General features: G+C 35.6%; 1 protein-coding gene across 50 annotated transcripts in view; it reads left to right on the top strand.

Moving 5' to 3' along the window:
• The window catches only part of cacna1da (calcium voltage-gated channel subunit alpha1 Da), a 184,200-nt gene that overhangs the window by 59,781 nt on the left and 98,719 nt on the right, over positions 1–25,700 (top strand). For 34 of the 50 annotated variants that reach the window (XM_087272058.1, XM_087272064.1, XM_087272043.1 and 31 more), the window contains 5 exon segments: positions 1,098–1,237; positions 13,609–13,778; positions 16,474–16,626; positions 18,824–19,017; positions 21,738–21,841. In XM_087272058.1, the coding sequence (XP_087128184.1) occupies positions 1,098–1,237; positions 13,609–13,778; positions 16,474–16,626; positions 18,824–19,017; positions 21,738–21,841 (761 nt within the window). 50 annotated transcript variants of the gene reach the window in all.

Here is a 25,700-nt window from a genome sequence, read left to right as displayed (position 1 = left end):
TGCTACAGACTGCAAAAGAAAGTGAGCAAACATCTAAAAATTGGAGCAATAGAACAGACAGAACAGCAAGCAGCCTACAACAGGGACAGAGTGGGACTCCTTTTCAGCCCTGAAGTTTCAAGCATTAGACCGGCCCACCTCAGTTCACGACTGACTATATTAAAAATTAGGTCATTTCCAATTCAGTTTCTAATTATACTATCACGTCTTTTTCAAGAAAACAGCTGCTTTAGAACTTCAAATATTCAACAACCTTAGAGTTTTATATGTCTTAGCAATAAAAATGAAAAAAAAAAAAAGAATTACTCAGTTGAGGATCAAACACGGATCGACGAGGTCGTAACGCAATGTGCTGACCACTGGACCACAATGGCGCTGTTGCGCTTGTGTGGCCGGAATGATAGTTACATGTAATGTAATGTGCATTTATATAGCACAATTATTGTGTGTGCCATACACCCAAAGCGCTTTACAATCATTCCCACCAAAAGGCATCCTGGCCAAATTTGCCCACTGGGCTCTTAACCATCTTCATATGATAATTGGCTTTATCACTCTGTTTCCTCATTACCAATTATGTGGTGTACGGTCTGGCACCGTCGTGTCATCCAGGTGGATGCTGCACACTGGTGGTGGATGAGGAGATTCCCCCCAAAAATGTGTAAAGCGCTTTGAGTGTCCAGAAAAGCACTACATAAATGTAGGGAGTTATTGTTATTATAAAAAGATGGTGGTTTATGAAATGCATTTGTAATTTATGCACATGAACATTTTGATTTTCTGTTAGATCTTCAAACCAAATCATTTGTCTGTGTGTTGTGAACTTACCTGTGACTTAAGTTTTCATTTTTCTTAATTTACTTTGACATGACTGTATTCCTTGGATTAAAAAGGCATTTTTTTCTGACAAAGCTGGCTGCAAAAAAGTCATACAGATCTCTTGTTGTTTGCACATAATGGAACAAATGCCCAAATGTTTGTTTGTATATGTTTGACAGAGGCTGGAGGAATCTTGGCAGTGAGCTGTAATGTTGTACGCTGTACACAGTTGTTCATTTTATGGCTTAATTTCTCTCTCTCTCTTTTGTCTCCCACAGGAAACAGTCGAATATGCCTTCCTTATCATTTTCACGATCGAAACCTTCCTGAAGATTATAGCGTACGGCTTGGTGATGCATCAGAACGCTTATGTCCGGAATGGATGGAACATGCTGGATTTCGTCATTGTCGTCATTGGGTATGTTTACCTGATTGTTTTGCTAAGCTTTAACACAGTTCCCTTCCTATCAAATCAATTAAGTTGTGGTTTTGAGACACTTAGGTTTATTTGTTTACAATAAATAATTTCTTTACTTAGGCTAAACAGAAAGCTGACAGAAACGAAAATAACTGAGCATACGGCAAGTGTTATTCAGTCACAAGATGGCGCCAAACAGTCAAAAAATGCAAAGCTGACTGAACCGAAACCATTTGAGGGAAGCTCATGCACATTATCATTCACAAGATGGCACCAAACATTCAAAAAACAGCATTGTGAAAGACAAGTAGACACATATGAATGTTGATGTAACTTAAGTATATGGATTTGAATGTGTTCACTGATGATCAAGGTGTTTTTAAAGTTCCCAGATGAGCATGCGTTATTTAGCGGTTGTTATCTTGGAATAACATACTTTGGAATGTTGCGACCAACCAATCAGAATTGAGTATTCCAGACAGCTGTGTAATAATAAAGACTAAATAATGATGCTTAAAATGCAGTGTTTCATCACAGGAATAAATTACAGGGATCCCTCGTTAATTTCGGCAGTTATGCTCTAAAAATAACCTGCAATAAGCAAATTCTGGGAAGTAGTCAGCTTTGTTTTTTCCATTTATTATAGATGTTTTAAGGCTGTAAAACCCTTAACTACACACTGTATACACTTTTCTCCGACAAGCATTAACATTTTTCCTGCAGTCACTGATCCACAATGTTAAAACAGACTGGTGATGGTCTTGCTGCGGACTGTTACAACACTTTTTTGCATCCTTGTTGAAACCCTTTGCTGCTGTCGTTCTTGTGTTATTTTCCTTCTTTATGTAACGAACCAATTTATTTATTTATTCCATAATGGCGCCCTACAGCCACTTATCTTCAACCTGTAACCAGAAGTCCAAATTGTTGTGCCATGGTTAGCATCTTCCTCTGCCTTTTGGGTGCTACCGCAGGTGCCTTTGATGGTGGAAACGTTTCGTCGACATTGTGGGATTTGTTGGGGAGAAAACTTGCAAACATATAGTATACCACATCAGTCACACTGCAAGCGTTCGAAGATTTATGTAAATTTGGCAAGCTGAATGGATTCTGTACTGTACAGGATTGATTGACAATGGTCTATAGCTAATCAGGACGCAGAACACAATGCGCTGCAAAAAAAGCATGTCAAATTTCAATTAAAAATAATGCGAAATTGCCAGACTGCGAAACTTTTTTTTTTAGGCGAGGGACCACTGTACATTTCTAGAGTTCCCACTTAGATATGCTTGGCACTTATAGCAGGTTTGGCATGCTGTCCCGGGAGAGAACCCTGAGCTCAGTGATATTTCAGCCCAGGGCTCCCGCCCGGTCTAAAAGCATATCAGGAGAACCGAGATCAGGTAGGTCTCGATCGCTCCCCCTTTAGAAGGGGAGAAAAAGGAGGAGATGGGGTGGAAGGGGTGATTCTTCCAAAACGAAGATAGTGCAATAAGGAGAAAGTGATCCATTTATATTAAGCTTGGATCATTCTGATTGGATTATTACTGATTATGGATGAGTGGCCAGCGGTGCACAATCATATCACGTGCTCCTCTCGAAATTAGTTTATAAAACTTCACTTAAAATTATATTTGAGTAGAATATAAAAAATACAAAATATGAAAAGGACAGCAAATGTGTAAACAGTAACATAATATGTGGAAGAGAATCATTTAGAATGGAAAGATAAAATAAAAAGAACAAATTCATAAAACTAAGAAAACCTATTCTTTCTTGTTTCCTTTTTCACATTATTTTTTCCCCCCATCATTCTTTGATATGTCGCTTTCACAGATTTTCCACCATCAAGGCCGTTCACCTTGTCTTCAACTCACACACATCCACACTCCTTATGGTGATATGACCCAGAAAAGACCTGTAAAATAAACCAGTGACGTGAGCAGCCACTATTCTCTATAGTCTGCCTCATTATACAGCCCTCTATGGAGCATTTTCTGGTTTTAGATTAGAGTTCATTATTGGCTGTATTACTTGCAGGGCATCCTCAATTGCCATTTTTTATTTCAGTAAAATGTAGGTTGAAGCATACTATACTTTATTAATTTGAGTGATTCTGACAACAATTCTATGATTAAGCATATCAGTTTAAGCTATAATTACGCATATCAGAACACTCATTGGCCACTTAGGTAAACCTTACTAGTACTGGGTTGGACCCCCTTTTGCCCCCTAACCCTTCGTGGCATAGATTCAACAAGGTACTGTAAATAATCCTCAGAGATTTTGGTCCATATTGACATGATAGCATCACGCAGTTGCTGCAGATTTGTCGCTGCACATCCATGATGCGAATCTCCTGTTCAACCACATCCCAAAGGTGCTCTATTGAATTGAAATCTGGTGACTGGACGTCGTTTGAGTACATCAAATTCATTGTCATGTTTAAGAAACCAGTCTGAGATGATTTGTACTTTATGACATGGTGCGTTTAGATGGGTACACCGTGGTCAGAAAGGTATTGACATGGTCAGCAACAATACTTATGGAAGGCTGTGGTGTTGACACAATGCTCAGTTGGTACTAATGGGCCCAAAGTGTGCTTGAAAAATATCCCTCACACCATTACACCACCACCACCAGCCTGAACTATTGATACAAGGCAGGATGGATCCATGCTTTCGTGTTGTTGACGCCAAATTCTGACCCTACCATCTGAATGTCGCAGCAGAAATTGAGACTCATCAGACCAGGCAACGTTTTTCCAGTCTTCTCTTGTCCAATTTTGGTGAGCCTGTGTGAATTGTAGCCTCAGTTTGCTGTTCTTAGCTGACAGGAGTGGCACCCGCTGTGGTCTTCTGCTGCTGTCGCCCATCTGCCTCAAGGTTGGATGTGTTGTGCATTCAGAGATGCTCTTCTGCAGACCTCGGTTGTAACGAGTGCTTATTTGAGTTACTTCTGCCTTTTGATCAGCTGGAACCAGTCTGGCCATTCTGCTCTGACCTCTGGCATCAACACGGCATTTGCCCCCAAAGAACTGCCGCTCAATGAATATTTTCTCTTTTTCGGACCATTCTCTGCAAACCCTAGAGATGGTTGTGCGTGAAAATCCCATTAGATCATCAGTTTCTGAAATCCATTCTGGCACCAACAACCATGCCACGTTCAAAGTCACTTAAATCATCTTTCTTCCCCATTCTGATGCTCGGTTTGATCTGCAGCAGATCACCTTGACCATGTCTACATGCCTAAATGCATGAATTGCTGTCATGCGATTGGCTGATTAGAAATTTGCGTTAATGAATAGTTGGACTGGTTTACCTAATAAAGTGTCCGGTAAGTGTAATTATGAGTCATTTAGTTCTATCATTTTGGTTTTTCTGTAATTTTCTGTCATTATTCTAACATTTTAATCCTGCACAATGCTTCTTTTTTGTCATTGGCCAATCACATGCTTCAAGATTGCGTCATGTAGCAGTGCTGTCTCAGCATTATCTACAGTAACATGATTTTATGGATCTAATAATAAATATAAACTACATACATTGTTGTGTATTTTAATGTACATGTTGTGATTATACATTTGATCAATTACCGCATATACATTAGATATTATATGAAGCATTAGGTCATGAATATTTACCTGAGTTTCACAGAAATGTAGACTGACAATGTAGAGTACTTCATTAATTTGAGTGTATTCAGATTCTGACAATGCTATAATTAAGCATATCAGCATTGCCAGCTTGAGCAAAATGCTTCACAGTGATACGTTTTAATTTTCTAACTCCCTGGAAAAACACAGCGTCTCCACAAAATGTGACAGCTCTGCAAATTCAGGGAAATCTTGGCTGCTGCCTTTGCGTTAGACTTCATCTGGCACCTACTGGCGGTTTTAGTGTCATATAAATTTATCCATGTCAGGCCTAAAGCAGCCAAGGTACAGTACTAGCTTAAAATAAATCAAGTTATTCTTAACTAAAAATAATAAGACTATTTTTGCCAGTAATGCACATCCCTTATTATGAATCTACATGTGCAAGTCTTATACACTCATAAACAACATCCCACATATTACAGAGCATTCATTTTTAGAAGATGAGATGGATAGTGAATAATCATTGTGAGAAATCAAGACTCATTTTTATGTTAATGTTTAAACTTCATGTCACATTCTACTGTATCAGCCTAAAAAGATGCAGAAGGCCAAAGATAAAATGATGAAGAAAAAAGCTGCTCCTCTTTTGTCTTTGCCTCAGGCTTGTTTCATAGCGCATGCATAAGCAGTGTGTAAGCAAAAGCAGCGTAACTGCACCATCAGGCTCACACTGTGCTTTCACACTGACAGCGCTTGCGTCTGTGTCTCTGTCCCCAGAATAAAGCATTTTCTGGGTTACTACATTGAGCATTTGCTTTTAAAATGTCCATACATTATACAGTGCTTACTGAATGTGCTATTTGAGAATTATTACAAACTTGATATTCATGGCGTCTAATTTGCATGAGGAGTGTGATCACATTTACATCCGTATGACAATTAAAGGAATATTCCAGGTTCATTACAAGTTCAAAGCTTGATCGACAGCAACTTTGGTTTAATGTTTATACTGAAAAAAAAAATAAAATAAAAAATATATACATATGTAAAAATAATATACAGTTGAAATCATAATTATTCAACTGTATATATATACTGTATATATATATATATATATATATATATATATATATATATATATATATATATATATATATATATATATATATATATAGTTGAAGTCAGAATTATTAGCCCCCCCTGAATTATTAGCGCCCCTGTTTATTTTTTTCACCAATTTCTGTTTAATGGAGGGAAGATTTTTTCAGCACATTTCTAAGCATAATATTTTTAAAAACTTATTTCTAATAACGGATTTATTTTATCTTTGACATGATGACAGGAAATAATATTTTACTAGATATTTTTCAAGACACTTCTATACAGCTTAAAGTGACATTTAAAGGGTTAACTAAGTTACTAAGGTGAACTAGGCAGGTTAGGGTAATTAGGCAAGTTATTGTATAATGATGGTTTGTTCTGTAGACTATCAACAAAAAAATTAGCTTAAAGGGGCTAATAATCTTGTCCCAAAAATGGTTTTTAAAAAATTAATAACTGCTTTTAATCTAGCCAAAATGAAACAAATAAGACTTCATCCAGAAGAAAAAAATATTAGCAGACATACTGTAAAAATGTCCTTGCTCTGTTAAACATCATTTGGGAAATATATTTTTAAAAAAATCAAAAGGGGGCTAATAATTCTGACTTCAACTGTGTATATGTGTATGTATATATATATATATATATATATACACATGTTCATAAATTAATGAAATAATTAATTTAAATCAGAACGAATGGGGGGTGAGGGTGGGGTTAGATGTTAAGTGACTGCCAGCTGACATGCTCTATAGTAATAAATGTATTTTAAAAATGGATATTATATAAGAACTATTAAGAATTTAGAATAATTAAGAATAAGATTTGTAAAGTCATACAGCTCTGGATAACTTGAAACAGTGACCACAAGTCTCTCCTACATCATTAAAAGTTCGCCGCAGTCGTCTTGACAACACAAACACTACTGTCACCTCAATGGAAACCCTGCTTCTGCTTTCAGTTGATTGAAGAATGAAAAAGATGTGACAAACGTAACACGATTTTTCCACTGAAGGTTCACTTTTATTTCAATTGCGAGCACCCAGGGGGCAACAGCAAAAACAGGGCGGATAAGTAAAAACACTTGCGGCCGTTCAAAAGATGCCCCTCTCAATGCAAAAAGCGCCTTTCCTGTGATCGGCCTCTTATGCAGCCAAACTTAAAAAATATATAAAATAATATTTTAATCGTTTAGCTGATAGCATTAATCGGTTACAAACGCACCCTTTCGTTTAACAGGTAATCTGTCATTTTGAGCATCCCTAGTTGTACCCCAACATCTTGGAGATGTTGCATTTTGTTTGGAAATGAAAATCGAGTTGACGTCAGAACCCAGCGTCCAACCTAAAATCAACCAAATATCAACATCAAATAAAGTTACAGCTTGACGTTGTGTGGACGTTACCGCTATAACGTCTATCAGACGTTGGATTTTGGTTGTCATACCTGATGAATAAATGTCAGTATTTAACGTCAATATGACGTTGGTTTAAGATGTTGGCTTGATGTTTGATTTTGTCACTTTTCAACACAAACTAAAAACAACCAAATATCAACGTTATTTGACTTTGTTTTTGAACATAACAAATAAGTTGTCCTTAGATGTTGGCGTTGAATTTTTGTCTCCTGACTTAAATGTAACCTAATATTAATGTCTTATGATGTTGTGTGCCTGTTGGGTTGGGATTGATCATTTAATTGAACAAAAAATGTTTCTAATTGGAAAAATGAAATCTTGAGTGCGATGTAAAGCATCCTGTCCACTTGGCAGTGTCATTCCCTGTATACCTCACCTCTGATGTTTTTATATGTTCGCTTCTGTGTAAATCATCTCAAACTGTGTTCACTCTCTTCCGCTTTTCCTCTGTATTTCCTCATCACTCATACACACACAGTCCACTGGGTAGCTAGGTCACATTTCGATCAGTTCGCCTCATGCAGAAAGAGCTGTCTCTCCCGCTCTCTCTTCACCTACTGTCCCTCTGTTCACAAGCCTGTCGCTCTTGATCTGCAGTGAAGATCAGGCACGGATACTTACAGATAGGAAGTCAGTCTTTATACAATAAATCACTGCCATTATTGTAATTAAAGTATATGCATGTAGGGATGTGCATGTTTTTTTTAACTTGGTGTTTGGTGTTTTTTTTTTATATTGTGTTTAGGGGGTGTTAGTTGCTTATGGTAACCGTATTGTTTTTACAATGTGTGAGTTAATGTTTTTGTCAGTTATATAGCAAAAACCAAAAACACAAAGCGCATTGACAACCTAAAAACCTCAATGCATAATGAAAACTATTAAAATCAGTTCATATGACCTGACAATTCAAGACGTGAAATCTAAAAATAACCCTGTATGTGTTTTTCTTAAATAACATATTATGTAGTTTATTTATATCACACAAGCAAGTGTATTTTGCAACCCAGGCTCATTGTAGATATGTGCCCAGGACAAAATTTTTGAAAACTAACAAATACGTACCCTGGACTATACAGTATGTGTGCTCGGAGTTTTTGTTTTCACAAATCCACTAGTGGGCGCCATGTCTGACAATCTCAAATATGTTACTGGGGCATTCTCGTACATGTAATTTATTGGAAATCCACCAGAGGTCGCTGTGTACATTTTCCGCGAATTTTATCGTCCTTCTTTTGTGCGTCCTGCTACCTCATGTGCTTTACTTTGGGTTTTGTTTGACCTCGTTTCACCTTTGCCTGACTCGAATCCCGGCATTTTGTAGTTTTAATTAGAGTTCAGACTAGGAAGAAAAATAAAAATAAGGAAGCTAAAAACATTTTTTTTTCAGTAAAGATGCTTAATTTTTCCTCTTAATTGTGAGTCCATTTTTTTACTTTGTCCCGTTTTGCTAAGAATTGTAAAATTTTACAATATTTGAAGTTGCAATAGCAACCATATTTACAGGGAGGAAAAGCTATTTACAGTTGACGTCAAAATTATTAACCCTTCTGGGAATTTTTATTGTTTTTAAACATTTCTCAAACAGAACAAGGAATTTTTCACAGTATTTCCTATATTATTTTTTCTTCTGGAGAAAGTCTTATTTGTTTTATTTCGGCTAGAATAAAAGCAGTTTTGATTTAAAAAAAAAAAATTAAGGTCAATATTATTAGCCTCCTTAAGCAATGTTTTTTTTTTTTTTTTTGATTTCTACACAGCACAAACCACTGTTATACAATGACTTGCCTAATTACCCTAACTTGCCTAGTTAACCTAAGTTAAATTAAGCCTTTAAATGTCATTTTAAGCTGAATAATAGAAATCTGTTAAAAAAAAATCTTCATTTTTAAACAGAAATTGGGGAAAAATATACAGGGGGGCTAATAATTTTGACCAGCTGTATATTGTTTTAAATAATCATGGTTATAATTATGACTAGGGGTGTAACCGATAATGATTTTTTGTATTGGATATTTTCCTTTTTTCAGTTGGTTCTTTGTTGATTTTTATTTAAATTAAAGGTCTAAGTTCTGTTTGGTAAAACCAATGGTTTTTGCAGTAATATATTTGTGTAAATGAAAAGCAAATGACATTTGTCTCCTCCCTTTTTTGCTGATCTAAAGCATGGTCCGATCCATGACTCAAAAACCAACCCTGGCTCATTGTGGAAACGTAGCCCCGTGGACGTTTCTGGAGACCGCAAAATACGTCCCGGGAGGTATGTATTCGAGCAGTTTTTATTTTCACGAATCCGCGAGAGGCTGCTGTGCGCGCTTTTTCGTGTCTCGCACGCCTCTTGTGAGCGTGCGCCGTTCGTGCCCGCGCTGTTCTCGTGTGAAAAGCCGCCGGAGGCCGCTGTAGAGCGGCCGTCCGTCCGACTGACTGGCTGAACGGCCAATCGGCCGACCCAGCCGCCCTCCTCCTCCTCCTCCTTCCCTAAACCCAAGCGACAATTTGCAAAAGCCGTCCAGAAAAAAAAGCAAAAGCCCTCGTCTGATTTGACCGCGTTTTTAGATCTCGCCCCGTCGCGAACTCGTTCACTTTTATTTTTTTGGATTCTGTTTTTCATCTTACCTGATTTCTGGAACCGCTCTTCCCCGGACTCAATCCCGGTCGTCGCCGTGGCCGGCTCCTCCTCCCTCCGGGCCTCCGCTCCGCCGACGTAACACTGCAAGCTAAGCGGATAGACTGGTTGAGGCAGGAAAGCCCTCCACACGGAGGCGAGCCTCAGCCGGCGAGCGCGAAGAGGTGGAGCAAAGCGGCGTCACACCGCCCCGCATCGTTCGCTCGATAAAAAAAGCAAAACGCGGCCATACGTACCTCTGGCCACGTAAATCGTGGTCTCCAAAAGCGTCCGCGGGGCTACGTTTCCAGAATGAGCTTGGGTTGTCAAAAACTGTTGTGTGATCTGAACCATGAGATTTGGGATCCGTTACACCACTAATTATGACCAAAATAACCATGATTATGATTTTTCCCATGATTGAGCACCCCTACTCAATTTTGGGAAAATGTTGATCACAAATGTTCTATTTATTTTATACAAAAGCTGTTTTTTCTCCTGTTTTGGCAAATACAATTATAGTAATTTCAAAGAAAAAAACAGAACATTTGGAATGTGTTTAATTTAAAAATCATGCAAGTTAATGCAAAAACCAATTTGCAAAGATCTAAAGGAATCAACTGTTTTAAATAAATGATTCAGTTATTTACTCAATCAGAGACAGGAACTCATTACCTGCCACTGGTGAATTTTGTGTCATTCATTCATTAATTTATCACTTATTTATTCTTGACAGGCCTTAACCAGCATTTGCACAAAAACACACTCCGCTAAATAAGTGCGATCATTGCAGCTGGTAATATATTGAAATATAGATTTTGTGCTACTATCACACACTCCACCAGTTGACATTTTGTGATTGATTATACAGAAGTGCACTGTGGTCACTTCAGGTCATCACATGCTGCTTTTTTTATGCACACAGCAGATGATGCAGTCTGATGTTGTTCACATTGAATGTCTTGCCATTTAAAATTTGGCACATTCACGAAAGGTCATCCTCAGTCATGTGGTGCTGAAACTGGTTTATCTGTGTTATAATCCAAAGACGTCTTGATGTTTTGCCTATTAACCTAGTACGCTATTTGTAAATTGTGCTATATTAGGAAAAAGTTATAAATGCCTTGGTAGGCCTGTCACAATAATCAATATATGGACTTATCGCACAATACATGGACATAAGCTCAATCATTTTTGGTGATGCAATATATATTGTCCATACATAAAAACTAATTCTAGCAACAGTTTAGCTAATTGTGCAACATCTCTATCTCTTTTGGAGATGCCAGTCTTAATATGTTTTAAAAAAACACTGTAGTATTTATTATAAATTACTATAGTATATTTTCAGGTGGGTGTCTGACAACTGAAAAAAATAGATCTGGTAACACATATTGCAGCCTCTGTTACCATTTACCTTGTATTTATTTGTTAACATTTATTATTATTTATTTAGGATATGCGTTTTCACATGCTGATTCCGATGCCTGATTATTAAACTGTTAATTGACTATAAATAAATAAAATATTCTTAAGAATAAAATATGATGTGTTCTTTGGAAGATTGTGATGATATTGCATTCTCATTCTGGCATCATATAATTATGAATGGCATAATATGGTTTTAAAATGACCATAATATTGTTTATCACAACATATTTTGGTGCTATATATCATACAACAAAAAATAAACATTGTGACAGGCCTATGCCTTCACATCTAACTAAAACAAAAATAAAAAAGGCTTGTGCCCTGAAAATAAAAATGATACTGGAATTAATGACACTAATTTTTATACAAATAACAAGATAGCATTAAAATAAACTACACAAATTACAAAAGTAATAAACAAAGTTAGAAAAACTAACATTCAAACAAAAACTGTTAAAACAAACTAAACTAAAATACTGCCATAGCATATACATAGTATCAGAATAACAGTCTGTTTCAAAACAAAGCATTCTTTTGAAGAGATTGTTATTGAATTTTTAAATCTAGGAGCTTTATCTTTTTAATTCTGAAGTGAATTGTACACAATCAATAGCCGATGTATCTAAAATGCACTGCTTACTCACCCTCAAATGGTTTCAAAGCTTTATAAGTTAAACACAAAAGAAGATATTTTGAAAAATGTTAAATACCTGTAACCATGGTCTTCTACCAGAAAGATCAGGGAATAAATTCATTCATTCATTCATTTATTTTCTTGTCGGCTTAGTCCCTTTATTTATCCGGGGTCGCCACAGGGGAATGAACCGCCAACTTATCCAGCAAGTTTTTACGCAGCGGATGCCCTTCCAGCCGCAACCCATCTCTGGGAAACATTCACACAAACATCCACACAGACATTCTAACACTACGGACAATTTAGCCTACCCAATTCACCTGTACCGCATGTCTTTGGACTGTGGGGGAAACCGGAGCACCCGGAGGAAACCCACGCTTAGGCAGTGGGAACATGCAAACTCGACACAGAAACGCCAACTGAGCCGAGGTTCGAACCAGCGACCTTCTTGCTGTGAGGCGACAGCACTACCTACTGCGCCACTGCCCCGCCCCAGGGAATAATTATGATATTAAATTACATCCTTTGGCTTAATCTCTTTATTCATCAGGCGTCGCCACAGCGCAATGAACCGCCAACTTATCCAGCATATGTTTTACGAAGTGGATGCCTGGAAAACATCCATACTTCCAACTGACCCAGCCGGATCTCAAACCAGCGACTTTCCTGCTGTAAATCGACAGTGATACCCACTGAGCCAGTGTTGCTCTTATTTTATGTACTATTTGACAAAAGTATTTAATAACAAAACATGGGACTTTACAGAGCCATTCTGGTGGTGGTAGGGAGGATGCTTGATGAACATCTGCATCAGTATCTCCAACCAAATAAATGAATTGCTTATATATTCTTTGAGTCGAGTGGCTATTGGTTGAAACTGATTGTGATGAGGCTCAGTGGTTAGCACTGTCGCCTCACAGCAGAATCGCTGGTTTGAGTCCCGGCTGAGTCAGTTGCCATTTCTGTGTGGAGTTTGCATGTTCTCCTCATATTGGTGTGGGTTTCCTCATGCTCCAGTTTCCCCTTACAGTCTAAAGACATGCGCTATAGGTTGAACTGAATAAACTAAATTGTCCATAGTGTATGAGTGTGTGAGAATGCCAGAGTGTATGGGTGTTTCCCAATTTTGGGTTGCGGCTGGAAGGGCATCCACTGCGTAGAACACATGCTGGAATAGTTGCCGGTTCTTTCTGCTGTGGCGAACTCTAAAAAAGAGACTAAGCCGAAGGAAAGTAATGCATGACTAAGATTAGTGACGTGACATTAAGTCTGCCTGATAGAATTAGCAATTAAAGCCACATTTCCTTAGTAGGAAAAACAAATACAGTGGAAGTCAGTAGTTAAACATGTCAGAATAACTTCTTTTGTGTTCTGAAGAGAGAGAAGATACTCAAATAGGTTTATGACAAATGAAGGTTAAGTAAATGACGACAGAAGCTTCAATATTGATTAAACTATCCCTTTAATGAAACACGTGACTGTGATGGTAAAGATATTATTTACATGTGTTTTACTTTTCTGGTTGATCACTATCCTTCATTGTCCATTAGAGTGTTCAGCAACGATTGTTTTTTTTGTTTTTTTGCAGATTGTTTAGTGTTGTCTTGGAAGTGCTGACCAAAGAAGGGGGTGAGAAGGAAGAAGTTGGAGAAAATCTCTCCGCTCATGGCCATGGAGGAAAACCAGGAGGTTTCGATGTTAAAGCCCTCAGAGCCTTTCGAGTGCTGCGACCGCTTCGCCTGGTCTCAGGAGTGCCCAGTGAGTTAAAAAACGCTTCTCATTAAGATTTATTTGAGTTTTTGAAAACATTTAAAACAATCTACACTCAAAAAAAATGACTTTGCTTGTTCAAACAACTAATGAGTTGAACCAAACAAATTTTAAGTTTTTTGGGCTGGGAAAATGTTTCAATCTACCAAAAGTTCTAAAAACAATGGAAGTAAACTTAATCGATTTGTGTTGGGATAATACATGAAGGAATTGTGTAGGACCCAGCATTTTTAACAGTGAAGTGTTATTGTTGTCAAATATAGTGATTATATCTCAATCACAAATACTGTAATGTGATAGATGCTGACAATGAAGTAGAGGATCCAAGTGCAGTTTATTATGAGAATGGTTAGGCAGGCAATGTTCATTCAGATTCGTGGTCATTAAACAGGTGGAATACAGGCAGCAAGCAATGTAAACAAACAAAACAAAGCGAGGGTCAAAACATGACAAGGAAACATGTCGTAAAGTTCACATTAACAATAAAACAAGACTCAGCAAAGAAGTGTGTGTGTGCTGTTTTTAAAGTCCATGTAATCAGTCTCTAACAGCTGTGTGTGTGTGTAATCAGTGAAACAGGAACCGGTGTGTACGAAGTGCATGACGGAATTTGTAGTTCATTAATTGACAGTATTGTAAAGGTGAAGGTGTGTGTTTACCAACGATATGCGGTGATCATAACAAATATAGTGAACCAAGAGCTTTGCCTTTAGTCAATCTATATTCCTACTCTCACCTATGGTCATGAGTTTTGGGTCATGACTGAAAGGATAAGATTTCAAATACAAGCGGCTGAAATTAGTTTCTTTCGCAGGATGGCAGGGCACAACCTTATAGATTGGGTGAGGAGCTCTGTCACCATGGAGGAGCGCCGATGCTCTTTCCTCCGGGTGCTCCGGTTTCTCTCAGATGTTCAAAAAACATGCGTTTAGGTGAATTGGGTAGGCTAAATTGTCTGAAGTGTATGTGTGTAAATAAGTGTGTATGGATGTTCCCCAGTGATGGGTTGCAGCTGGAAGGGCATCCGCTGCGTAAAACATATGCTGGATAAGTTGGCGGTTCTTTCCGCTGTGTTGTCCCCAGATTAATAAAGGAACTAAGCCGAAAAGAAAATGAATGAATGAACATACTGTATATTATTTGACATATTTAAAAATATTATTTTAAATGACCATACTGACAATGTTCATGCTGACTACCGATGATATAATTCAGAAAATCAGTAATTTTACACAAAACTAATCATGAGACACTTTGACAGAATCCCTTTCTGTGTCCTCATGGCAGTGCATTGGATGTTGGTTGAGAGATGCTGTACACTACGGCCATATGGCAGGAAAAGTGCAGCATTCCTTTCTGTATCCCCGCAGGAACCTTCTCTGAGAACAAGCTGTCTAACTCAATGCCCCGAAGACACTAGTTTGTGTCTGTGTGCATGTAATAAGAGTTAGAAGTGAAAGTTTGGACTTAAATGCACCCAAGTGAGCTCTTTAACCCTGCGTATGAGTGTAAGGCCCCGTTTACACTAATGCGTTTTAGTTTGAAAGCGCATAAGTTTTGCTACGGTTACGCCATCCGTCCACACTACGCCGGAGTTCTCGAGCGCCGAAAACGGAGCGTTTCGAAAACGCTGGAGAGGCCGTTTTCATTCTAAAACGCTGCAGCTCCATCTCAGTGTGGATGGGGAAAGACGGAGACATCTGAAAACGGAGGCGGGGCTGCAGACATTCGCCTCTCTGATTGGGGCTTTTCCTCAATATTAAGTAGCCTACAAACAGTTCAGTCCTGAATCTTCTCCGTGTAAGTTCAGACTTCGCAAGTTTGATCAAGGCTGCATCTCTTCTTCTCAGTTTGATATGGAAAACATACCGAGGACACGCGTCAATCTTCACAGGGAACAGTGTACTTTATAACTTCATTCACATCACCTTGGCTACGTTGTTTCACTTTCTCAACAATAAAATGTATACTTGATTTAAGGAACTGCCTATTTTCATTTTAATATTAACAACTAAACAGACAGCAGAAATGTTGAGGCGTCGTGCTGCATATATGAGCGTCATCTTCACTGTGTGCATATTTATAACAAAACGGAGCCGATAACAACTGCCTCCTTTCAATTTCAGTGAAAATACGAAACATACCCTCTCTTTGCTGAATATCAGTTTTAATAATCGATAATGGCCATTATAAAAGTATAACATACAATAAGTGTATACATTATAGGAAATAAAGGCAAGCGATCAGTCAATATACAGAATGCACGTGCTTACATTAATCATTAACTTATCTTTGTGCTCAGCCAAAACACGTTAACTAAGAACAAGTAATATTCCAATGACCAAAGTCAGGGAATATGTCGTTAGATAAAGACAACAAGATGAATGAAATATCACGTTTAATAAATATAGTGAGATTAGATCCAGCGGGAGATGCTTGATGAGAAGTCCGACTAGCAGAGCTCTCATCTGGGTAGATGGGCTCCAGCGATTGCCAAAGTGTGTGTGTGTGGTCACGTGATGTGCGTTTTCAGCGTTTTGCTGTGGACGGAGAGCAGTTCAGAAACGCTGGGTAAAACGCGAGTGTGGACGCGGATCGTTTTCATTCTAAAACGCCGTTTTAAAACTAAAACGCACTAGTGTAAACGGGGCCTAAATCTGTATGCATTTTTGTACTTCGCCAGGTTTACAGGTGGTGCTGAACTCCATCATTAAAGCCATGGTTCCTCTCCTCCACATCGCCCTGCTGGTTCTGTTTGTCATCATCATCTATGCTATTATCGGTTTGGAGCTTTTCATTGGAAAAATGCACGCTTCCTGTTATTTCCAAGGGACAGGTATGTTTAGTCTCTTACATGCTGTTTGAAATTGGTAGGAGTTGTCTTTTCTGTTTATTAAGGCTGCATTTATTTGATCAAAATACAACATTATATAATATATCATATAAAAATTATAGTATTACTTGGGTTAAAATATAATATATTGCAATCCTAATCGTTAAAAAAAATCCAAAAATAGCATAACATACACTCACATTATATATTTTTTTTGTGTGTTTATAAATAATAAATTAGTAATTATTTAGTTTGTTTTTTGCTGTTTTTCTTTGCTGTTTTTTAAAGATTTAGATAGTTTCAACAAAGGTTAAGAGAAAAACATTTATATTTCTACTATATATCGTCTACTCTTCCCTGATGATGACCCCTGACCTACTTTCTGCTAGATCTGAATTTTACAATCTGAATTTCTGGTTTTGAATTTTAGGATATTGAATTTGATGTTCTGAATTTCTATATCTTGAAAACTTGAAACTGTATTTTTACAAATGCAATATCTGCTGTCTAGAAATTTAGAACACAAGAAATCTGAAGTTTGAAAATACATCTATAAAAATTTCATCCTTAAAAAATTCAGTTGTTTTACATTTCAGTTGTTCAATATTCAAGTTATGGAATTCAAATAAAAAAAATCTAATAAAAAATTTAAAAACAGTTTTTAACGACATCTAAAAAGTCAGATTTATAACATTACAATTGTCAATAATTTAAATTAACACAATTTAAATTCAGTTTGTTTTGGCATATGTTTAGCTCCACATGAAACATAAGACATATTATACGGTCAGAATCTTATACCGGCCCATGCCTACTGATCAGTCAGTTCTTGTCACGTGACTCACAGTGCGCTCGCAGCATTCTGAAGATGTTTTCAGCTGGGTGCGTCTGGAAGCCCAAGGAAGATTTGTCAAAATCAAAAATCGTTCAGACTTAATAAATAAATAAAGCGTAAATAATAGAGATTTCTTCTGCGGCCCGTTACCAATTGATCCATAGACTGGGACCACTGTCATATGTAGCAAAAGATTCAAAGTAAATCGGCACACTGCCACTTTAGCTCAAAAAAATTTTAATGTCAATAATTACAAAATCACAACGTTTGACCACTGTCATATACCATAAATATTGCACACTTGTAGACCTTTCATAATATCTCAATTTTGTCATGCCACATATTTCACTAAACTTTATTGCGATTAAATGATATGATAACATTTTATGCCACTTATATATAAATAATGGCAGTGACATTTAAACTAATTTAAATAAATATTTTATGATTCATAATATATATATATATATATATATATATATATATATATATATATATATATATATATATATATGTGTGTGTGTGTGTGTGCGTGCGTGCGTGTGTGTATGTATATATATATGTATGTATATATATATATGTATATATATATATATATATATATGTATATATATATATATATATATATATATATATATATATATATGTATATATATATATATTTATATATATATATATATATATATATATATATATATATATATATATATATATATATATATATATTTATATTTATATATATATATATATATATATATATATATATATATATATATATATATATATATATATATATATATATATATTCATTTTTTTTCTTTTTTGAAATTGGAAACTTAAGCAAGAGTTTGTATTTTTGTAAGAAAATATATTGTTTTTAGGTAACACTTTACAAAAAGGTTGTATTAGTTAATGTTAAATAAAGCATTTATGAACATGAATAGCAATGAACAAAAAATCTTAATGTAATTGTTCATATTAGTTAACGTTAGTTAATAAATTTAGAGTTGTTCATTGTTAGTTCACTCACAGTGCATTGATTAACAAACATGAATTTGGATGTTATAATGCATTAGTAAATGTTGAATTATGATTTATAAATGCTGTACAGATATTGTTTATAACTAGTTAATGTAAGTAAATAATAATAAAACCTTATTGTAAAGTGACATGTTTTCTACATATTATGATATGTAATACTGACATAAGACATATAAAGATATTGTCATTCAATATTACATGCTGTTTCCTTGTAGCAGATTGGAACAATTTTCATTGAGAAATTGCTTGGAAATAATGTAAGAGTTGTGTTTCTAAAGCTACATTACACATGTATACATTTGATCCCCTGGCATCTCTCTGCAGATATTTTAGAGGATGAACCGGCACCGTGTGCGGTGAATGGTCACGGCCGCACATGCCCCATTAACGGCACTCTGTGTAAAGAAGGCTGGCAAGGACCCAACGGAGGCATCACCAACTTCGACAACTTCATGTTCGCCATGCTCACTGTGTTTCAATGCATTACCATGGAGGGCTGGACGGACGTGCTTTATTGGGTTAGTATTTAAATGCTTATTTCCTCTCGCATTGTTCCTAGCACGTCTTCTTGCCGGCATATAATGAGCGCTAGTCAATAATTATATTTGTGTAGAGAGGATGAAGTGCTCGTACAGTCATTAGCGCTTTGAGGAGCGTGCGAGATGCTCAAACTAGCAGCCCACACACACTGAAGCAGGAACTCAAGGGTCTGCGACTGACCAGTGTGCTCTGATGAGATCCGCCCACCCTTTCACATCAGCCTCTGGAATACATTTCATCCCAGCATACGCTTCAGTTACAGCAGCAGAACTAGAAAGTTAGATTTGCAGCTTAGCAGTGAATCATCTCCAGAAATTCTTAATAACTGTTTTTAAACCTTGTTAGGGAGGATTTTAAAAAAGTGAAGCACCATAGACACTTTAGATTAGCATTTAAAGGGATAGTTCACCCCCAAATGTAAATTCTGCCACTTTTTAGGCATTTCTCCTGTTGAACATGATGGATGATATACTGAAGAATGTTGTAAAAACTTTTAATAGTTTCCATATTTTAAGTGTTTATGTACAGTTGCGAATTGCATTATGGGATGTTGATCTTTGCTCTGCCCACTTTTGATGTTGAAATTGTGTTAAATGTTATTGTTAAATGTGGCTTTTATTATTTTATTTTAGTAGTTTGTGATAATGTAATGTTTAAGAAATAATATATAGAGTAATAAGTCTGTAAAAGACCAAAAAATGTACTGGGAGTTTGTTACAAGGTTTTGGATTGTAATATACTCTCACCGGCCACTTTATTAGGTACACCTGATTAGTATCAGGGTTTAATGCCTTAATCCGTCGTGGCATATATTCAACAAGGTATTGGAAAATTCTGGTCCATATTGACATGATAGCATCACACAGTTGATGCAGATTTGTCGGTTGCACATCCATGATGTGAATCTCTTGTTCCACCACATCCCAAAGGTTCTCTATTGGATTGAGGTCTGCTAACTGTGGAGGCCATTTGAGTACAGTGAACTCATGTTCAAGAAACCAGTCTGAGATGATTTGCACTTTATAGCATGGTGCGTTATCCTGCTGGAAGTAGCCATTAGAAGATGGGTACACTGTGGTCATAATGGGATGGACATGGTCAGCAGCAATACTTAGGTTGGCTGTGGCGTTGACACGATGCTCAATTGGTACTAATGGGCCCGAAGTGTGCCAAGAAAATCATTACACCACCAGCCTGAACCATTGATACTAGGCAGGATGGATCCATGCTTTCATGTTGTTGACGGCAAATTTTGACCCCCCCCCCCCCATCCGAATATAGCAGCAGAAATTGAGACTCATCAGAACAGGCAATGTTTTTCCAATCTTTCTTTGTACAATTTTGGTGAGCCTGTGTGAACTGTAGCCTCAGTTTCCTGTTTATAGCTGACAGGAGTGGCACCCGGTGTGGTCTTCTGCTACTGTAGCCCATCCGCCTTAAAGACCGACATGTTGTGCGTTCAGAGATGCTTTTCTGCATACCTCGGTTGTAACGAGTGCTTGTTTGAGTTACTTTCTATTAGTTCGAACCAGTCTGACCATTCTCCTCTGACACAGCGCCCACAGAACTGCCGCTCACTGGATATTTCCTCTTTTACGGAACATTCTCTGTTAACCCTGGAGAAAGTCACCTAATAATAGTTGTAGGAAGAAAGATTTCACAATACAATTGAAAAGCATAAATTAATGGGGAAAAATAAAACCATGATTAATAAAATACGGAAAACATCTCTTTTATGAATATTTTTTTCAGTGTTTTTTAGTTTCTGCTATTGTCAATGGCTGCCTTTTTTCTAACATTCTCCGAAATAACTTGTTTTGTGTTCAACAGAAGAAAGACATTCATAAAAGTTTAGAATTGCTTGAGTATAAGCAAATAGTGAGGAAATTTTACATTTTGTGTGAACTGTCCCTTTAATCAGAATAGCATGCTTGTTGCTTGTTTTTCCTGCTTAATTTCAGATTATAATGCCTAGGTTATGCATTCAATTACATTTTACCATTTTGATCTTACTAGACTAAAGTGGTACATTTTAATTACATTTAGCATTTTGATTAATAAATTACATTATTTATTTATTTTTTACTGTTTTAACTGACAGAAGTTTCTAATACAGAACTTATTAAGGGCAGTTTTGTAATATTTGTGTAAGTTGTGTATTATGTGTATTCTGTATGTGTTATGTGTGTTTGTGTGAACAAAATAAACTAGATTAATTTATTTATTCTGAGAAAATGTGGAAAAAACATTTCAATCCTATAGTTTATAAATATTGTTTTATTTTTATATTGTATTTATAAAAATATTATTGATAGTTATTTTAAATAATGTTTTATTGATTATATTGTATTCATTTTTTTGTGTTCTCTATTCAGTTATTTTAATGAATTATATCTTTTCTAAACTTTTTGAAAACCTTTTTTTAACAAAATGCACGACAAAGTTCTCTAAAATGTAATTCTTACATTTATATCAGACTTGTGGATGATGTGTGGGACTGTCTTTCCTTTGTCATCTTTATCTTTAACATATTTTATTTGTTATTATTGAATAATAATGGTATTTCTTTTAAACATCTAACCATTTTAAAACAAAAATCTTCTTTAGATCTGTTTTTAACACTTCCTCACAGTTTCCCTCACATACTCAGACTATCATTCTTTTATTTCCTCCTGGTTGTCTTCCTCTCCTCTTTCAGATGAATGATGCTATGGGTTTGGAGCTGCCCTGGGTGTACTTTGTGAGTTTGGTGATCTTCGGCTCTTTCTTCGTCTTGAACCTGGTTCTGGGTGTGTTGAGCGGGTGAGCAGCTCCTCTTTTCTCTTCTCTGCAGTTCTTGATCTCTGATCCTTTTATTTCTTTCTCTCCCTCTGTCTCTATTGCAAACTGAACTCCGTGCCTGGAGTTTCTGCTGAAGCTGAATGTAGTCTCTCTTGCTCTGGGTTAACCGTCCTGTTTGGACCCCTGTAGGTAAATGACGCCATTGGCTGGGAGACGCCGTGGATCTACTTTGTTAGTCTGATCATTCTGGGCTCGTTTTTTGTGTTGAATCTTGTTCTGGGTGTATTGAGCGGGTAAGAGAACGAGAATCTCTGTGTGCTGTGGAGACTGCTGTGCCTTTTTTTTTTTTTTTTTAATGTCTGCTGGTCATTTCTCTCAACATCTGATCTAAAGTTATTTCTGCATGGAGTTAAGCATGAAGTTTGATAGATCATGGACAGTCACGGACAGAAATTGCAAACTAATCCAACTTTTTTTTTATTAGGCTATGGAGTTGATTCTGGTAAAATGGGCTAAAGCAATAATAATAATAATAATAATAATAATAATAATAATAATAATAATAATAATAATAACAACAACAACAATAAAATAATAATAATAATAATAATAATAATTATAGTAATAAATTATTGTTATTATTTTTATTAATGTTATCAATTAATAATAATAATAATAATTATTATTATTATTATTATTATTGTTGTTGTTGGAAATATAAACTATTATATCGATTATTCATCATAAAGTTTAAATTAATATCAATTTCCAAGCAATAAAATTATTATTATTATTATTATTACAACAACAACAATATTATTATTATTGTTATTATTAATATTATTATTATCTTCATTATTATTATTGTTGTTGTTTTTGTTGTTATTGTTAATATTATAAATATGAACTATTAATTTTTTTATTATAAAGTTTAAATTAAAATCCATTGCCAAGCTATATTATTATTATTATTATTATTATTATTATTATAACATTTACAACAACAACAACAGCATAACAATAATATTAATAATAATAAAAGTAATAATCATAATAAATTTTTTATTATTATAAATATAAATAGTTACATTAATTATTTATTATAAAGTTTAATGATATTAATTAGTCATTTTAAAGAATCAGTGACAAATATTTTATGATTCATTGGTAATATTAATTTTATAGTTAAATGATCATATTACTAATAATTTGTTATAACATTGTACTGAAGACTCTAAGACCTAAGAGGGGAAAAAATAAACCAGCCAGTTTAAATCATCCTAATCTGTCATATTTAGTAGTGTTAATGTTTAATAAACTTTCCGGTTTTAGCTGTTCATCCATTGTAGCCATGCGGTTTTGCTTTCCACACACCAGTTTAACCTCTTTATATCTGTATTACATCCTAATTATTATCTTTAGACCTAAAACTAATTTTGGGCCAATATTAAATCTGTCATATGTAAAATAGATGTTTTATAGTCAGATTTGTTGAAGATATTTTTAGATGAACATAAATACCAGCATCCGTGTGCAGTTGAAAATCGAAGGAAATGTAGATTTGTCGTAAACTTGCAATGATTCAAATCCAATCCTTTTTTTTTGTTGCTGTGACTGTATAAGGCAAGATTTATTTTATTTTTTTTTACATGTTTCAGGTGTTTTCTGAAGTGTTGTGTGCTGTGAAATGATCCTCATGTCTGCCAGGTTGAATCATTCTGAACTGATGACATTATTAAACAGAGTCATTCCAAGGTCAGAATGAAAGACTATGAGAGCGGATGTGATTCAGACTGAGCAAAGTCAAGGAAGGGAAAGAGAATTGTTCAGAGGGAAGGACAATGTCTAGGGCAAAAACAGAGGATTAACACACAGATCCAGTGTTGTGGATAATACATTACAAGTAATGCTTATTATTACTTTTTTGAGTAATGAGTAGAGTAATGCATTACTTTAAAAATAAGTAATAATATTTGAGTTACTTAAAAAATGTAATGCAAGTTTCTTTTTAGTTTAATTAATGGGCTTTTAAAAATTAGGTTGTTGAATTAGAATTAATGTAATCACATTTAATCCTGCACTCGGTGGATATCAGTAATGGAATTATTTGCCTTGATCTAAAAAAGGCAATAATATGATAAAGGTGTTTACACGAGTTGCGTCTTGAATGTTCCTTTCATGATCCCATTTTACATGTTATGTAAATATATTTGATTAACACATTGATAGATTAACGTAATTGTGTCACTGCTATCCAATGTTTCCTTTTGCATTTCATGTAATTTGAGGTGTTTCATCTTTAATTTTTCAACTATACCTGCAGTTTGGCACTTTCACTTTCATTCAGGAACATTACATTCATGCCCCCGTGACAAACTGAGGTATTGGATGTGAGTATGGAGTAAGGACTAGTGGAAGAGAGTTGTTTTAATGGAATTTGATTCCCACATGCCAAATGAAAAGAAAAGCTACCGTGTTTCGCTATGCGGGTTTCTGTGGTCCTTTACTGACTTAGTAGGTGCAGAGAATAGATAAGGCATGTGTTTATGAAATATCCTGTCGCATAATGTGGTGAAAAGTCCTACACGACGGTATTAGTTTGACTGCGGATGTCTGTACTGCACTTCAATAATGCAGCATACTCCAGATGTCTTACTTCGATTTCTGTTTAGTTCGGTTATGACTTTAGTCGCATTAAGGTCATCAAAATTCACTGTTTGCACGGTCCACTCTTAATCAGAGTATTGTCTTAATCGTGTTCAAATCGGAGTATTGCTCTCCATGTAAACATACTCAATGAGAATGCACTTCTGATGGTACAGACGACAGAAACCAATATAGCAGAGCTGTACATTTCTGTGATGGAAGTATTCTCATTATTTTGAACATTATTAGGAACAGGGGATTGTCTCAATTGGCAGTGATTTTACTTCTCGAATAAGTACAAAAGTAGCAAACAAATTTCTTAAAACTTTCATTAATCTGTACAGTATATAGGACTTGTATAGCTCTGGTGTCAGGAAGTTCTCAGAAGATAACATTATCCTTAATTTTTTATGTGTGTGTTTTTTTTTAAGTAAATGAAGAATTCACTTAGTGTTGTTAATTGCAGAACTCCTCTATTAAAAACAAAACAAAAACTAAGTTCTGAAAAACATCAAGCCTCAGCCAAGTTAGAAAAAGTAGTGCAAAAGTAATTTAAAAGTAACTTACTGTATTACTTACCATAAAAAGTAACTAGAAGTAACTCAATATTGTAATTTTATAATATTGTATACAAATAATATACAAATAATACAAATAATGTTGTATAATTTATTGCATTGTATTGTACAATATTGCATTACTTTCAAAAGTAAATACTCCCCAACACTGAACAGACCTATCAAATCTGTCATCATGGATCATTTATCAATTTCATCACTTAAATAGACAAATTAGCACTTTTGTAATAAATAATTACCATTAAAAATACTTATTGAATTTATTTTATTAAATAATACAACACTGCATAAAGTACAATACAGTGTGAATTTTTATTTTTTATTTTTTTGCATGCTAGTCCATTAATTTCTTGCTACCATAATGGTTTTAAATACAGGTAGAGAACAAAAAAAATCCTCCTTAGGACATAAAACGAGGAAAGAAAGAAAATTATAAGAATAAAAAAAAATAATTAGTCATTCTTTTATTCATTTTCTTTTCGGCTTAGTCCCTTTGTTACTCTGGGGTCGCCACAGCGGAATGAACCGCCAACTTATCCAGCATGTGTTTCACGCAGCGCATGCCTTTCCAGCTGCAACCCATCTCTGTGGAACACCCATACACTCTCATTCTCACCCATACACTACAGACAATTTTAGCTTACCCAATTCACTTA

This window comes from Danio rerio, chromosome 11, assembly GCF_052040795.2.
Source record: "Danio rerio strain M-AB ecotype USA chromosome 11, GRCz13ab, whole genome shotgun sequence".
Classification (NCBI taxonomy): domain Eukaryota; kingdom Metazoa; phylum Chordata; class Actinopteri; order Cypriniformes; family Danionidae; genus Danio; species Danio rerio.
This window is presented reverse-complemented; position numbering and strand designations above follow the sequence as displayed.